The sequence below is a fragment of the Henckelia pumila genome, chromosome 2, assembly GCF_033568475.1.
Source record: "Henckelia pumila isolate YLH828 chromosome 2, ASM3356847v2, whole genome shotgun sequence".
In the NCBI taxonomy this organism is placed as follows: Eukaryota; Viridiplantae; Streptophyta; class Magnoliopsida; order Lamiales; family Gesneriaceae; genus Henckelia; species Henckelia pumila.
In genome coordinates this window covers 42,588,079-42,604,635 of record NC_133121.1, presented here as the reverse complement: position 1 = coordinate 42,604,635, position 16,557 = coordinate 42,588,079, and the positions used below count along the sequence as shown (strand labels likewise).

General features: G+C 35.2%; 2 protein-coding genes and 1 long non-coding RNA gene across 3 annotated transcripts in view; all 3 read right to left on the bottom strand.

Annotated features, from left to right (window-relative positions):
- The window catches only part of LOC140884563 (uncharacterized), a 51,182-nt gene extending 47,173 nt beyond the window's left edge, over nucleotides 1-4,009 (bottom strand). The window contains exons 1-4 of the mRNA XM_073291351.1: nucleotides 3,963-4,009; nucleotides 3,711-3,773; nucleotides 2,767-2,830; nucleotides 2,077-2,164 (exon numbers count right to left, since the gene is read on the bottom strand). Of these exons, the coding sequence (XP_073147452.1) occupies nucleotides 2,077-2,164; nucleotides 2,767-2,823 (145 nt within the window). The 5' untranslated portion in view covers nucleotides 2,824-2,830; nucleotides 3,711-3,773; nucleotides 3,963-4,009. The remainder of the gene's footprint in view (nucleotides 1-2,076; nucleotides 2,165-2,766; nucleotides 2,831-3,710; nucleotides 3,774-3,962) is intronic.
- A 164-nt stretch (nucleotides 4,010-4,173) lies between these two features.
- On the bottom strand, nucleotides 4,174-5,677 carry LOC140877553 (uncharacterized). Its single transcript, XR_012149284.1, has 4 exons — nucleotides 5,373-5,677; nucleotides 4,536-4,704; nucleotides 4,338-4,427; nucleotides 4,174-4,230 (listed from the first exon to the last, which is right to left on the bottom strand). It is a non-coding gene; the product is annotated as an uncharacterized lncRNA (long non-coding RNA).
- A 5,537-nt stretch (nucleotides 5,678-11,214) lies between these two features.
- Nucleotides 11,215-13,206, bottom strand: LOC140882385 (exocyst complex component EXO70A1-like). The gene has a single exon (XM_073288364.1). It carries the CDS (start codon nucleotides 13,077-13,079, stop codon nucleotides 11,424-11,426), a length of 1,656 nt encoding a protein of 551 aa, XP_073144465.1. The 5' UTR covers nucleotides 13,080-13,206; the 3' UTR covers nucleotides 11,215-11,423.
- Between the last annotated feature and the right edge of the window lie 3,351 nt (nucleotides 13,207-16,557).

The window sequence follows — 16,557 nt, the reverse complement described above, 5'->3', positions numbered from 1 at the left end:
TAATTGAGTTTATTTGAGATAATCAGAGATTATAGAATCCAAGAGCCGATTTGATTTTGATCCGGGTCTATTTTGCAATTGTCGGAAATTTCAAGGACTAAAATGCAAATATGAGATTTTATATAATATCTAAGCTCCTTTGACTTGGTCTTTCACTCCATCTTCTCCTCCATCTCGCCTCTCCTCCATTTAAGCTTGTTAACGCTTCTTCAAGCTTTTCAGATTCCGATTTCTGCTCAATCCGTCCGTTAGAATTTTATTTCGAAGGCAGATTCGCGATCTCGGCAGCGAGAGCTTCGTTCTATCGTAAGTATTTCTCCGATCAGTTATACTTCTATTTTTGGATGTTGTTAGAATCGATTGAGTTTCGGTTATGATGTTCTTGAGCTAATTCTTATCATTTATTCTCAGTCGGTTTTGAATTAGAGCGTCGTTCGGAATTGTTATGATTTTTGGAAGAATAATTCGAAAATGGGGATTTTGAGATTTGTTGGATTGGAATTGTTAGTGATGTTTTAGCATTGTATTGAGTTGATTGTGATGCTTTACTGTTGTCTTTGTTTCCAGTTTGATCAGAATATAGTCGTTATGTCACCGGTTTGAGTTTTGGGATTTTGATTCCTTTGAATTGTCGAACCATTGGAAATTGGGTTGATTGTCGTTGTTGATCTTCTTTTGCCGCCGTACAGATTCGTTTGAAGTTGTTGAGCCCAGAGTTAGCAGAAGTCGATCGTCGAAGAGATTAGACGAAGAGCGGTAAAGAGTTTACCTTGAGCTTTGTTGTTTTTGGTTGTATGGATTTTGATATAACCTCTTATTATAGCTTATCTAGAGTTGGAGCTATTTGAATCAAAAGGTACAAGCAGACATCGTTTTAACGGGATATAACACTCAAGATAGATGGTTCTTGAGTTTCCCATAAATCACATACTTGTTCTAGAATGGGGAACTTGTATTTTGTTGATTAACTCTTGTTATTAGTTGAACTATGGATTAATGCTTGTGTTTCTATATGCATTCATCTTGAGCCAAATCTTTTATTTCAGTAGGCTGTACGACCCTTTTTGTTTAGACGTTTTGGGGGCTATACTGAGAGTGGTCTGGGTTGTATATGTTCACCTAGTGTTAGCATACTTCTTATAGTCGCACCAAATTCTAGAGGATGGAGACAAGGGGCACCACACTACAAGAAAAACGGCTAAAGACAACGCTTTTTCCGCGTTGTTAATGTCCCCGAAAAAGCGTTGTCGTAGCCAGTGTTGTAAAAGACCGCGCTCAAAGAAAACACGGAAAAAGCGTTGTCTTTTTTGGAAAAGACAACGCTTAAAAAGCGTTGTTGTATCTAAAAAAGACAACGCTTTTTAAGCGTTGTCTTTTATAAAAATCATTGTCGTTTCTGGAAAAGACAACGCTTTCTAAGCGTCGTTGTATCTGGAAAAGACAACGCTTAAAAAAGCGTTGCTTTCTGGCAAAGACAACGCTTAAATAAAAAGCGTTGTCTTTGTTCAAATAAAAAACAAAAAAAAAATTAATTCACAAATTTTCAATATTATAAATCACTCAAAATTCAAAAATTTGTAAAATAAAATTTAATATAGTCTTCCACTATTATAAATCATTCAAATATAAAAATAGTCGAATTCTAAATTAATGAACACTAGGAAAAAAAACTATACATTATTCTCAAAAAACTTTGTTTCCTCCCTTCAACACATGTTAGCATCTCAAGCTTTCATAAAAGCCGTAACAATCTCTTTTCTTTTAATTTATACCTCCATACTGTAAATTATTAAAAATAAAAACTAACATAAAACAAATATGAATAGATTAAAATGAAAAGTAAAAGCAAACACATATTTATCAGTAAAGAACATGAACTATGAATAACGAAAATATCACTAAGCGATTCGAATTATAAAATGAACTACGAATTACGAAATTATCACTAAGCGATTGGAATTATCAAGTTGTGATCCATTTAATTAAGAAATTTTGAAATAGCTTCTTTCCAGATACTAGATTTAAAAATAATGACTTTGTTACTCAATTATTTAATGAGTGATAAAGTTTGTATACCTCCAGTAATAGCCATGAAGGTTTCTCCAGTTAGTGCAGCAACACCGATGATACCTCCACGTTTCCATGCACTTAGCCCACGAGCTTTCTGGTGATCACGTTTCCAATCATGTACAACAGATTATTAAAACATAGCTTCTACTCACAAATTCATTTCTGGCATTAAACTTAAATTGAAAATTAAATGAAAATAGCTATTGACGCCCCTGTTTTAGAGACTCCTAGAAATATCATAAATAAAACAATTAGCAATATTCATGAGGATGAATCAACACAAGAAAAATGAATAAAATAAATTACATCATGCAATCAAAATACAATATACAACCGAAAAACAAGAAATGGAACACAAAATCATCTTCAAAACTGTAAACCAATTGCATCAAAACATGCAGAAGATTACTGAATTAACAAAACCGAAGCTAAAGATGCATATAGAAGCATGCTTCTAAGAATGTATCCATTTCCATATGCATAAATAATAGACATAAAAACTGAAAAATCAATCTCAACAAAATATAAAACACAAACATCTTCAGTTTATATGCACAAGAGATTAGCTACTGCTTCCATTTCCATTTGCATAAAGAATAGACATAAACACTGAAAAATCAATGATTAAAAAAATATCAAACACAAAAGTCAGAGCCATATAATCTGGCCTTATCTGGTCAACTTTATTATTTGTACCTTCTTATGCTTAATATGAGTGAAGGTATCTTTGTGCCCCTCCAATATCCTGCACATGAAGACCCTGAATTTATAAAGACAGCTTATGATTCATTGATGGTTTCGGTGCAAACATCTCCTGAATAACAAGACACTACAAATTTCAATACATAAACTGAATAGTACAAAAGCATTGGGTTATAAAATTTGCAAGCTCCATGAGAAATCAAATTATAAAATATGAATCAGAATTGAAAATATTAAAAATTAGCGATATTGTTAGCAAAGTTTTGTTTCATAATCGTCCCACTATAATTTCACTTGTCCAAACATGCGACAATGATATTCAAAACTAAGTAAGATTAATGTAGTTTTAGCCATTGGGGTATATCACGCACGGTGGTCCATGGATGTAGGAACTCGTGAATCATGATTGATGACATAAATCCTATATTTTATTTTCGGTTCCAGTGAAGACCGAAAATACTACTCTGCATCCTCCCAATTCCCATCAAGAATCGTGTCCTCAAAATATTTCATATCAAAGAAACAACCTGTCTCCTGCTCAAGCCTATTTCGATAACGGATGCAGAGTAAGTTACAATGGTAATAGAAATAGTAGTAAAGTGTAAGAGAAGCCAGATTAGGAGACCTTGACATATCGGTTGGAGCCATGACAATGCCTAGAGCTTATGGTACCATCACCTTGAAACCAATATTTAGCAATAAGGAAATAGGTGAAAAACGAGCAGGTTTCAAAACTAAATGAAGATCAGAAAATTTTGATATTTCTCACTGCATGTAGTCAAAGTTACAGGTAACTGTAGCGATCATGTTACTTTGTGTTGATCATAATATTGACCAGTAAGCTACTAAAACGACGAAAATGATCGCATGATAAAACTAGATGCTAAGTGTAATACTGTTAGTCAAAGATTTCGAGAAAAGGATATGACAGTGATCACCTGGTAGGTGTATTGGGTGTGCAGATCAACTTAAGACATGAAGAAGCTCTGGGAAGGATGCGTCTACAAAATCTTAAAAGAGTTCAATGAGTAAAAACTAACTTATAAACTCACACCCTTTAGTCTGAAGAAATGTAAATTGCCGTATTTGTGTCGATTTGTTACCCTCTCTAGTAGCAGTTTGACTTTAAATCGAACCTTTTCCAACGAACGATGGCAAGCTCAAGAAAGAAAAGTAGCAAAAAAACTTACATGGATCCATCCGATGGGGAGAAGGGACTCTTTATTTCGACCTCGTTCACAGTTTGGCACAATAAAGTAACAATAAATAAGTAAAAGTTTGGAAAAGGCAACACACTGTGTTTAACTAAGAAACCATGAATAGTTTCATTCTTAAAGAGGAACCACATGGGAAAGGAAAAAAAACGAAAGACGAACAACATGAAAAGCTTCAAATTCTTACAGAATTGGAGGTAGATTTTTGTTTCGGGATTTTCGTCACATAAAAGGTTCCAGACTCCTGTATCATCCATAACATTTTTTATACCATCTTAAAAAACCTCATCACTATCAAATATTCTGGTAACCTCACTTTTGTATAAAAAAACAAAGGAGTTTATAACTCACGAGAAAGGCACCAAGAACTCCACATGTTTCAAGATTCTTGCTGGTGTTGTCGCTTGCAAGGTCAAGAAAATCCTCCATCAGCCATGCTGACTGATTACCGTTTACATGTATCAAGCATTCATAGAATCATTAAGTCATTTACAAATTCCTGGATTCGATTTTCGAGGTAAAAGAGTGATCATGTAGCTTTTAACTTACCATATGGATGTCTTTTAGATGTTTTGATATGGTTGATTACTAGAAGAATACTGCGAGTGATCATCTGCTGCATCGCCTCCATGATTCGTGAAACTTCGGGAGCACCTGGCAGAGGCTGCAAAAATGAGATTCCGGGAGCCGGAAATGACTTCGTGACAACACGCACATCCTGAAACAGAGTTAATCAGCCATTAAAAAGTCTAAAAAATTGTGTGCTGATTATTATTTGTAGCAGAAACTTAAGGAAAATCACTTATTGCTGAAAGAAACATAACATCTGGAGGGGAATTGCCTTCAAAACAACATCCAACTGGATTTCTTCAAAGCAAAACAACCATTTTTCGCAATTTGATTTTCAGCAAGATTACCAATATGAATTAATAAACAGAGTTCAAAAATGCAACACCTTAATCTACAGCAATACACCATGAGACGAGAGAGTATAAAAAAAAACCCATAATTCAGCAACACTCGAATATCATCAGAGCCAAACGATTTCTCGCTATATCGAGTATTCAAGATCTCAGAAACGTGGAAAAAATTGATTCTTTTTTCACACAAAAAATATAAAAGCTGGGTTCAAGCAAAAATTTAATACAAAAATCACAAATTCAATAATCAAAGATTCACCCAACAGTTGAAACAATACAAAACATGAAATTTTGCAAATCCAAACATCGGAAAAGCAATAAATCCATGCTCATCATGAAGAAAAAACCCTCGTAATTTCAAGTAAGTTAAGAAAGACACACCGTTTCCATCTAAAGATTGTGGAGGAGAAGACAGGAACACAATCACCAAAAATGCCTAAAATCAGAATAATTTCAAGTAAAATACCTCTAAGCAACAATGGAGATGTCGAGTGAAATCTCGTCAACTACAAGAGCTACAAGAAATCAATACTTTCAAGGTATTCACTTGTAGAGTAGTTCAAGGAATTGAAGATGTTCGACGAAAGCTTAGCAGCAGATGCGAGGTGGGCTTCTCATCCCTACGGCCCGAGCGAGTACAGCAGATGCGAGGTGGGTTTGTCGGAGATCACTTGAAAAATCGTCTGATGAATCGAGCAAGACCAGCAAAAATCGAGAGAAAAAGGAGAATGCAGATTTTGAATTGAAACAGTGAAAAAGGAGAAAGGGATCGGAAAGAAAATCGAGAAGGGATTTGGGATTTTGGGGATCTGAGAAGTAAATAAATATTATTTATTTTAAATTTTATTTTAAATAAAAATAATAGTTCTTCTACAACACTTTTTAAAAAGTGTTGTTATAATATGAAAAAAAAACGCTAATAAACAACACTTTTAAAAGCATTGTCTTTGACCTAAAAAAAATGCTTATAGACAACGCTTTTTAAAAAAGTGTTGTCTTTGATTAATAAAAAATATATAACGACAACGCTTTTCTCTAAAAGCGTTGTCTTTTAAAAAAAGACAACACTTTTCACTAAAAGCGTTGTCTTTTAAGTATTGTGTTTGTGCATTTTTGTTGTAGTGTCACCTCGATCGGGAGAGTTGGTGAGTTGTTACGTGATCTCATCCTCGAGATCCCAAAGCATAACAGCAATTCCTTGATTATCATAGTTGATATCCCGATTTTAAAGACATGTATTTCATTCGTATTAACATTGAATAGGTTGTCTGTATTTCATGTTATTGAGATATTACTTGTTATTTCATGTTATGTTGCTTTTACTGGGAATATCATTCTCACCTGAGTTATCCAGCTGTTGCTTTGTTTTGTATGTGTACTTGGCAACAAGTGGGGCAGGATCGAGTCAGCGAAGACTTGGTTAGCATAAAGATCGAGAGATAGAAGTGGGACTCGGTTTAGAAGTCGAAAAGCGTGTCAATCTAGTTATATGTTGGAACATGTTTAGAACTCAAACTTCGTTGATTATGTTGCATCTTTTATGCAAGTATTGAGGTTAGTATGTTGTTTTTGCATGTATTTTGTACCTCATTATGTATTGAATGGATTTTTTTAGTTGAAGTTGGTAAGTTTATTTCTGGAAATTTGTTCAGAGTTGCACTCACTCGATCGATAGAGTTTTACCGATCGAGCGAGATGTCTGTAGCCTCTTTTCTGTTTTTCAAAAAAAACGTGCTCGCTCGATCGGTTGAGTTTTACCGATCAAGCGGAGCTAGTCCTTGAGGCGGACAGCAGCAGGGCAGAACTTGCCCGCTCGATCGGTTGAGTTTTACCGATCGAGCGAGGCACTGTTCACCTGAAAAATTAAAAAAATTTATTTGACTTATCTATTGGTTTATCTTAGCTTATTGTTTTAATTACTCGAGATTAGATTTTTAGAACCGATGTCTCACAAACTAGGTTATTGAATTATTTCAATTGGGTCGTATTATTGGAATTTATTTTATCGATTTTATTCTGCCAGTCTAGCATTATTTAAGTTTCCACGTTTTATCTCTGATTAATGTTTATTGAATGCTTATTTAATCTTTAACCTCTGATTAATAGTGGATCCAGGTAGGGTCACTACAAAGCTCCTCTGACACTTGGGACTCCAAACATACTTCGCATTCTTCTTGGTCAAAGATGTCTAGGGCACTGAAATAGAATAGAAGCCCTTGATGAACTTTCGATAATACCCCGCTAGACCCAAGAAACTAAGAATCTCTGATGCATTCTTCGGAATCCCCCAACTCTATACGGCCTCAACCTTAGACGGATCAACTGCTATCCCGTCTCTAGAAGTGATTTGGCCTAGAAATGCCACGTGATCAAGCCAAAACTCGCACTTTCTGAACTTGGCATACAACTGCTGCTCTCTCAGAATCTGTAAAGCGGCTGCAAGTGCTGTCTATGTTCCTCTAAGCTCTTCGAGTAGATCAAGATATCTTCAATAAAGACAATAATAAACTGATCAAGATACGGCTGGAATAAACGGTTCATGAGATCCATGAAAACCGCTGAGGCGTTCGTCAAGCCGAACGGCATCACCATAAATTCATAAATGGCCATAACATGTTTGAAATGCAGTCTTGGACACGTCCTCCTCTATGACCCGCAACTGATGGTATCCGAATCGTAGATCGAATCTTGGAAAATACCAAAGCTCCCTGCAATTGATCAAAAAGATAATCTATCCTCGGCAGTGGGTACTTGTTCTTCACTATAACCTGGTTAAGCTCACGGTAATCAATGCATAGTCTTATACTGCCATCTTTCTTCTTCACGAATAGCACTGGTGCACCCCAATGTGAGAAACTAGGATGAATGAAGCCCTTCTCTAGAAACTCCTGAATTTTCTCCTTCAGCTCTTCATCTCGGTAGGAGCAAGAAGATACGGTGCCTTAGAGATAGGCACAGTACCAGGTAGTTACTCGATGTTGAACTCAACCTCTCAAACTGGCAGAATTCCGACTACATCATCTTGAAAGACATCTGGAAAGTCGCGTAAAATTTCTACATCCTCTATAGATATAGTAGACGGCTCTGTCACTACAACCATACTAGCAAGAAATCTCTGGCAACCCCTATGTAATACTTTCCTTGCACGTACACAAGAGATGACGTGAGGAACACTACTGATCTGGGCTGCATAGAAGATAATTGGATCTCGACTCGTATGGCAGCGATATTGTCCGCTTCCGAAAGTCAATCGAGGCTCCATTGACTGTCAACCAGCCCATCCCTAGAATAAGATCAAATCCTGGCATTGGCAATACAATTAGATCGTCTTTAACTATATGCCCCTGTAGCTCCAACTCTAACCCACTGAGCACGCTGGTAGTGAATAGAACCTCACCAGAAGGTACATAATATCATAACCCGTACTAGATATATACCTTGGGTATAATGCCTACCCGATCAATAAATGACTGAGAGATAAAAGAATGCGTAGCCCAAGAATCTAGCAATACAAACGTAGCAATACCTCTAATTCGAATTTTACATGCACGCAGAAAATTTCCCAACAGATATAGACCATAATTCTAGAGAAATCAATTCGAACCAATTAGCATCTAAAATTCGAACCTATGCATACTAAATTCTCAAATTTTGAAAATTCCATCTAATCCTACACATGCATTTCGAAAATAATTGATACAAGTAGTCAAGTAGTTACTCATACAGTCTTAATCAAGCATTCCAATTGTTGAATGATAAGGACATAAATTAAAATTACCCGTGATGATAGAAATATCAGGGTCTGCCTCCTCTGCCTGCATCACATATAAACGCCACGTGGTCTGCTTCTTCTTGGGGCAGTTCTTCGAAATATGGCTCGGATCCTTGCAATGATAGCACTTTTCCGAACAACCATACACTGTCCAGAATGCGGTTTCTGACACTCCTTGTAGAAAGGCATCCCTCCAGTGTTAGGGATAGTCACCCCCTGCTGTTGCCATCTCGGCTGTCCCTGTGGCCTCTTATGCTGCTGTATCGGAGGGATTGGGCCCTTAGACGGCCCAACAAAAGGCTTCTTCATTGGCTGTTGCGAAGATTGTTCTCTAACTGGCTGCTAAAGCTGTCTCTTCTTCTGGTAATCAGCCTGCATCTCCTTTCTCTCCTTCACAGACCGACAAGATCGGTTCACTGTTGCCTTATATGTAGTCACGTCTGCCATGTACACATCATGTTTTATGTCGGACCTCAAACCATCAGTAAAATGTCGCAGCCTCTCTTTCTCATCTGAAGCAATCATGGGCACAAAGTGACATCCATGCTCGAACTGTCTCACATAATCTGCCACATTCCTGTCTCCCTATCGAAGACTCATGAAGTCACGTATCAACTGGACGTGCATCCTCCGTGAAGTACTTCTCGAAGAAGGCCGTCTTGAAATCCTTACACGTCATCGTAGCCAGATTCAGACCAATAACTGCACCCTCCCACCAAAGAGCTGCATTATCCTTCAGCATATAGTTGGCACGTCTAATCTTATCAGCATCCTGAATCCCCATGTAAGAAAAGATAGTCTCCAACGAACGAATCCACTCCTCAGCAACAAGTAGATCAGTAGTTCCTGCGAACTCCTTTGGTCCCTGCTTGCGGAACCTCTCAGCAACTTCTTCCTCATTTGACTTCCTAGGCTGCCCGGTCTGATGCTTGAGTAGCCTAGTAATACCAGCTAACATTTGCACATTGGCTTTCTCAAATGGTGTGACTGGGGGAGGTGGATGTGGATCCGCTGAGCTCCATCCCGCATAGCACAATCCTGCCCGACGCCTTCGTTGTCATCCTGTCGTACAACACGTCTCGGAGGCATACTGCAATTTCCATAAATCCCTCACGTAACCGCTATGCATAATTAAGTATCTTAACTTAAAATTCTTATAACATAAATCAGTTAAACATAATTCATGTGTCTCATACGTAAAAACATATAATTAAAAAGCATTTAAAACTCACAGTCTGGCAGTGTGGCTTCTGAGCTCCACGTAGGAGGCTAGTCACTATCCAAGGACCATGCTCTGATGCATGAAGAAATCGAGCCAACATGAGTAAAAACGTGAACATGATGCATGAATCATGAAGTTTGTGTTCTAAATCACATACCATGCAACCATCAGACTTTTAATGCATAAAATAGTATACATATGATTTAAATGGTAAAAAATAATAAATAAAAACATGTCTTTACATTTAAAACGCTCGAAAAACTTGTACGGTTGTGTAGATCGCGACACGGGACAAACGAAACGTCGAATCTCTTGAAATTTCTTCCAAATTTCGTGTGATGTGTGTGAGGGTGTGAGGCGGCTGCTCTACTTTTGATTTCTCTTAGGTTCACGTCAAAAGGGTTTTGTAAGAATGAAAATAAATTCTGGATATATATTTGTGTAAAGTAATGGACTTAGGATTTTCTAATTAGTTAATAAAACTCAGCCTATAATTTATCCGATTTAAAAGTGCTAATTTAAATATAAAAGGTCCTAATTTTTGTAATAATTAAAAGCTTGGTTTTTAAAATATTTTGAAAGCCCTTAAAATGGCCTAATTAAGTGAAAAATGAGTTTTTAATTTATATATATATATATATATATATATATATATATATATAACTCATGCTTTTCTATAAATTAAGTCTTAAAGTAATTGTTTAGGACTTTTAAAAACCTTAGACATTAATTTCGATAAAAACTGTTACCTCGTTCGTCCACATTCCCGTCTACGGCTCTACGCGATCGTAAATCGACTTTTTCTTAAAAATTCATAATTCTCAAAATAATTGGGTTAAATGGCATAATTAAATTTAAAACATATAAACATGTCACATAATTCTCATAAAAATATCATTTAACCCCTTTAATTTATTTTAAATTAATTAGTTCCCTAATTATGCATGCGGTTTTACGTAAACGAATTTCTGAACGTTACAACATTAATAAAATGAAAAGGTTAAAAATTGTTGTCGAACTGTTGTCTGACTTACAAGACAACGATTTTCAAGATGTTATTTTTAACCACACTCTCAACAAAATAATCTGTTATGACAATGTTTATCTTAAAAAGACAATGGATGAACTCATTGTTAGGTTTTTGTGAAACGAATGCCTTAATTAGGTCACTAATGATAATTCACTACTTTGATGCTAAAATTATTATCTTTTATTGTAAGTATGGACAAAATTGACTCGTTTCACAAATAAAAAATTCACAAAAAATCTATTCACTTTATCAAGGACCTTTGAAATTTTACTGCAAATCCTTCGTGTCACGGAAACCAATAGCTGTCCATTAAAATGACTTAATACAAACAAAAAACAAAACAGAACAGAACACAAAAAATCAAATTGAGACATTCTTACATTCCCACAAGCAATGCGTATTTTTCTCAGTTATAATCAATGTTTCCCTTCTCATATTCAAATGGTTAAACCTTAAATTGTACAAAATCTTCATCAATTCTATACACTTGATTTCACGAGGAATTGGCAAACAATTTCTCCATGATTAAAGTCTCGAGTTCCTCAGCTGAGTACCTGATGCTTCTGTCCCCAGGGGCCTTCACTTGACACCTCCTCCTAAACTTTTCGAGAAAGAGATTGTATGCCGGAACCAATTTTTCTGACAGGGACAAACGAATATCGTCCCTGAGCAGCGAATCGGGTACCGTCCAAGATGAGTGAAAAGCCCGGACATGTTCAAAAACGTCATTGAAATCCTTCATCCTTTTCTTCAATGTAGTTTTAGACAGCCTAGGACGAAAATACCATGTGTTGGAGTACAGTCCCTCTTCCTCAAAACAAGCCAAGAACTTCTGCGAAGTTGATGTCTGATAACTAAGCATGGATTGCATCACATTCTGACGCAACTTGTTTAGGTAGATGTCACCGATCATCTCGTGTAACTCATCGGATACTTCTATTTTTTGGACTATGTAACGAATGTTGTTCATCATAAACAAGTCCCCCAAAATTGGATCTTTGTATTTCGAGGACTTTCCTTTTAGATTGATCAGTAGAAGTACGATGATCAAGATCAGATGGAGATCAAGGAACGTTCGGAAATCATAATCCCCCAATTCCTCTTTAGGAATGACAACATCACCAAATTTCAATAAAGGTTCTGCCTTGATCAAGTTTGCAAGCCGTTTCTTGTGGCTCACAAGGAGATTGATTTGATCCATCACGTATTCTGTCAATCGATGAACCTCCCCTTTCTCATCAGGAACTTTCAAAATCTCATTAAGAACAGCATTCTCAAAATCATACATCATTCTTTCCACATCATTCTTAATCTTACTCAACGTCTGCAAGCAAATGTCGCGGGTGATTTTCCCCGATTCGGAAGCAAAAAGGATATCACTAACCTTTAAAACAGACAAAAATCCATCGTAAAGGCCAAGAACCGACACCATTCTCTTATAAGGCTGCTCACTCAAACTAACAGATTCTGCAAAACCAAACAGCCTCACAGCAAAATCTTGAACTGTTCCCACAAAACATTCATCTTTTGCGGCATTAAGATTCTGAAATATCTCGTCACAAAAATTCTTCTCTCTTCCAAAGAAAAGTTCGACACAAATCTTGGAAACTTGAACCCAGAGCTCAACCTTTGCCTCCAAGTCAGTCCACGCAAATTTTCCCCCAATACCCAACTCCTCAAAACGAAGCCGCATAAGCTGAGATTCAAGAAATCGCTTCCGCACATGGATGTAAGCACTAATGCATTCTCCAAGATTGCCACCGACGCTCATTCTTTCCGCTATAATTCTTAAATAACTAATCACTTGCGTATTGGGTTTTTCATAAACTAAGTAATCTTCGTACCTAATCGCACAAGCTGTGCTGTCAATTGCCGAGCTCCATTCTGTAACGGAGCTGGGGCCGGCTGTGTAGTTGGCTTGCCGGCTTAAAACAGCTTGGAACTCCCGCTTGAGCCGAGCCATGGACGTTGCTGAAAACTCATCAAATCTCCTCATATTAGGCGATTTCAGGATTTTGTCCACGGCTTGCATGTACTGGCTTATTTCTCTGTGGCTGGAGTCGAAGATCAGCTCATGCGCTGGCCTCAATTGCCATTGGGTAATGGTCTCCATGGCGGATTGTTGAGATATTGATATTGCTGATCCCATCGCGGATTCCACAAATCGAAGAACTTCGGATCAGATAACAGATAGTTTTGTATTTGAATTATTCATCAAATTTAGATTATAATATTTCCATTGCCAAGACCTTGTCCACCTTGATGGCTGCTGAAGCTTCCGCGATGTGTTAATAATTAGTTTTCGATCATTCTCTGCATATAAATGATTAATTTTGAAATTTCAAACTATTTGTTTCTTGGTAATTTCATTGTTTTCGTCAACAAAATTATATTTTTCCCAAACAATAAAAATGTACAAGGATATATTTAATTAATATATTATTGTCTGACAATGATATTATGACATTTTGAGTTCGTTCATTGTTTAGAGTTAGACGACGTAAATAAATATTTTTTAATTAAATATTAAAAAAATTTTGTGTCAAATTAACTAAACGAGCTTTTTTCTTGACAACATAGATGTGACTGAACCATTTTTCAAAATGTTTGTTTTAAGATACAGAACGATTGGACAATATCTATTGATAAGAGAGGTCTGAGGCAGCACTCTTATTACAATAAGGATAAAGTTCGATTAATAAATAACAAATATGATAAAGGTACATAAATACACCATAAAAATATTTTACATCAATAATATGTCCGTAAATATTTGAAACAATGACATAAATACTACTCATATAGATGTTTTATATGCACTAATATTTTTCAAATTTGTGTAATCTGGTTCTCAAACCATGTATTTGTTAATATACAACATAGCTAACCCTTTTAGTATACCCATTTATTTGTTCCTGATATATATGGTTGATAAATGTTTTTGAGCAATATTAGAATTTAAGAATAAATCATTCAGTTTTGTCAAATATTATAGCATATCAGTTACTCTTTTTCATTTGTTTAATAGCATCTTACGACAATTAATTAACTACATACACACAACTTCTCGTTATTAATGTCTGAACGTCTATTGTTACTTAAAAAAAATTTGAATTGAAAAGCTACAAGAGTTCTTCATTAATCTTAAGATTTATTTATTGATTTCACTATTTTTTAAAAAACAACTCAAAAATTTCTTGATATTGTTTAAATTATTCAAACCAAATTTGGAAATAAAATTATACTCGATCAATTATATAAAAAATTTAAAATTGATATTATTTTTAGTGCAAATTGCTCAAAAATCCACAATGCAAACATGTATTGCTCTGCACTCCCTAACCACTTTTTTGTACCACATTTTTTGTTAATTTGTACCACATCTTGTATGATTTTGTACCACATCTTGTATTGTTTTGTACCATATTTTGTGACTAGGGATCCCAAAGCAAAACATGTTTGCATTTGGGGATTTTTGAGCAAATTGCCCTTATTTTTATTTAACATTAATTATATTTTTAAAAAAAAATTCAATGAACACCAAATTAGTATATATATAATTTTTTTAAAAAAAATTGGGCACCTTCCAGGTTCTGACCCTGAGGTGGAGTCCTCTTTGACCTTATGGGATAGGGGTGACATACCGTGCCGTACCGCTCCGAAAATTTTATACCGAATATTGTACCAAAAATTACGGTATAAGAAAATGTTATATCGATATCGTATCGAAACTCTCGGCATACCAAAAATCGGTATACCGAAATTTTTGGTGCATAAAATAGCATACCGATCACATCGAAATTTCGGTACGGTATCGGTATATACCGTTTTATACCCGAAAAAAATTTATATTTTTAAATTTTTAAAAAATTATTGTTTATAAATATTATATATTTAAAATTTTTAAAATATATTTTTGGTATATCGGTATACCGGTATATACCGATATTTTTAAATTTCATATCGTTACTGTACCGAAAAAATTCGGTATCGTTACCATACCGTACCGAAATTTTCGGCATACCGAAAATTTGATAAATTCAGTATTTTTTTTGTTACGATAACTTCGGTATACCAAAAATTCGATATTTTTCCCCACTCCTACTTATGGAAGGTCCGGCCTTGGTATAACGTCTTCAAAGTTCAAACAACGCTAAAACATTGAAACCTTGGAATTCAATGCACAAATTATAAGATATGTAAATCCTTCGATTCAACAATTCAACAACTCTCGATGGCAAGAACGGCTTGAGAAGTTGTGCAAGGTCCTGATTGTCCCTTAATAATTTGAATGAGTCTTGAAAGCAAGGGTTGATGAGCTGTTTGAAATACATTTAGATAGGATTGCTCAAGTTCTTTTGAGATTGTGATCTACTAATATTAACTATTTATAATTTTTTTCGATCTTAACATTCAAAACATGATAAAGTTCGAATTTTATTGTTATTGATGCAAAAACAATTTGGTCTCTATCTTTCCTAACTCATTGTATATTTGTATGCCGGATTAAATTATTGTTGATGCCTTGCCAAATAAGGAAAATAACGTTTGTGAAAAAGTTAGCACTTTTTGATATGAGATTTGCATAAATTCCCGTCTTTTTAGGTGACATTCTGATTTTCTGATAGTTATGTTTTTTTTGTATGATTGGTCAGAAAGTTGAGCTAGTAGGTACGAATACTTTGATCCTAGTGAAATCCAACTCGAATGTAGAAGACCCAGTTACAGTTCACTCATAAAAATTATGTGGCTTGAAATTTTCTAAGTTTGAACAGTGATAAGATACGACTCGATGAATCATTTATTACAACAGAACTGCTTGAGCATCCTGCTTGGTCCCAGTAAATACATCAAATAGCGATAAATCTTATGACAATCAGATTTTGTTTATTATCACCAAAATCAAAAATTTCAAACTCAAAAGTATAAAAAACATACAATTTTAATCAATTGAAATCAAATTTAAAATTAGTTGTTTAAAGCGTGTGTGGGAGACACGTCACACGTATCGCGACCCACACGAAATGAACGCGCTTTGAAATATTGATCTGAAGCCTGGGGGCAACGACAATATACCAATTTTATTTCAAATGTAGGGTGAGAAATTAATTACATTAAAATATTAATTAAATGTAGGAAAGCAAAATTATATTTTATTTCAGGTTTATCTAAAAATAATTAAACTCTATTATGCAAACTTTTAAAAATAAAACCTTAGGTGATGACCATTTAAATGTTAGTGGTAAGTTTGTTGTGAGACGATCTCATAGAACATGTCGATTGGTTTCATATATAGAGTCAAAAGTAATATTTTTGACATAAAAGTAATATTTTTTACCGATCGGTTAAATTAAAAGATCGATTGGTTTTACAAAATTTACTCGAGAGACTATCTCATTAAAAATTTGTTTTATCTTCTTACACAGCTTCTAACTTTTCTATTGCAAGAAATGGATACTAATAGTAATATAAAAGAGTCCAGTGGGTTACGATCCTGGCTTGAGAGGATAGAATAATGCAGAAACAACAATAAATAATAATTAATTAATTAAACATGTAAGCAACATATATAGTACAAAAATAAAATAACCCTTTGTGTTATTTTCCTAATATTAGAGTAATGACCA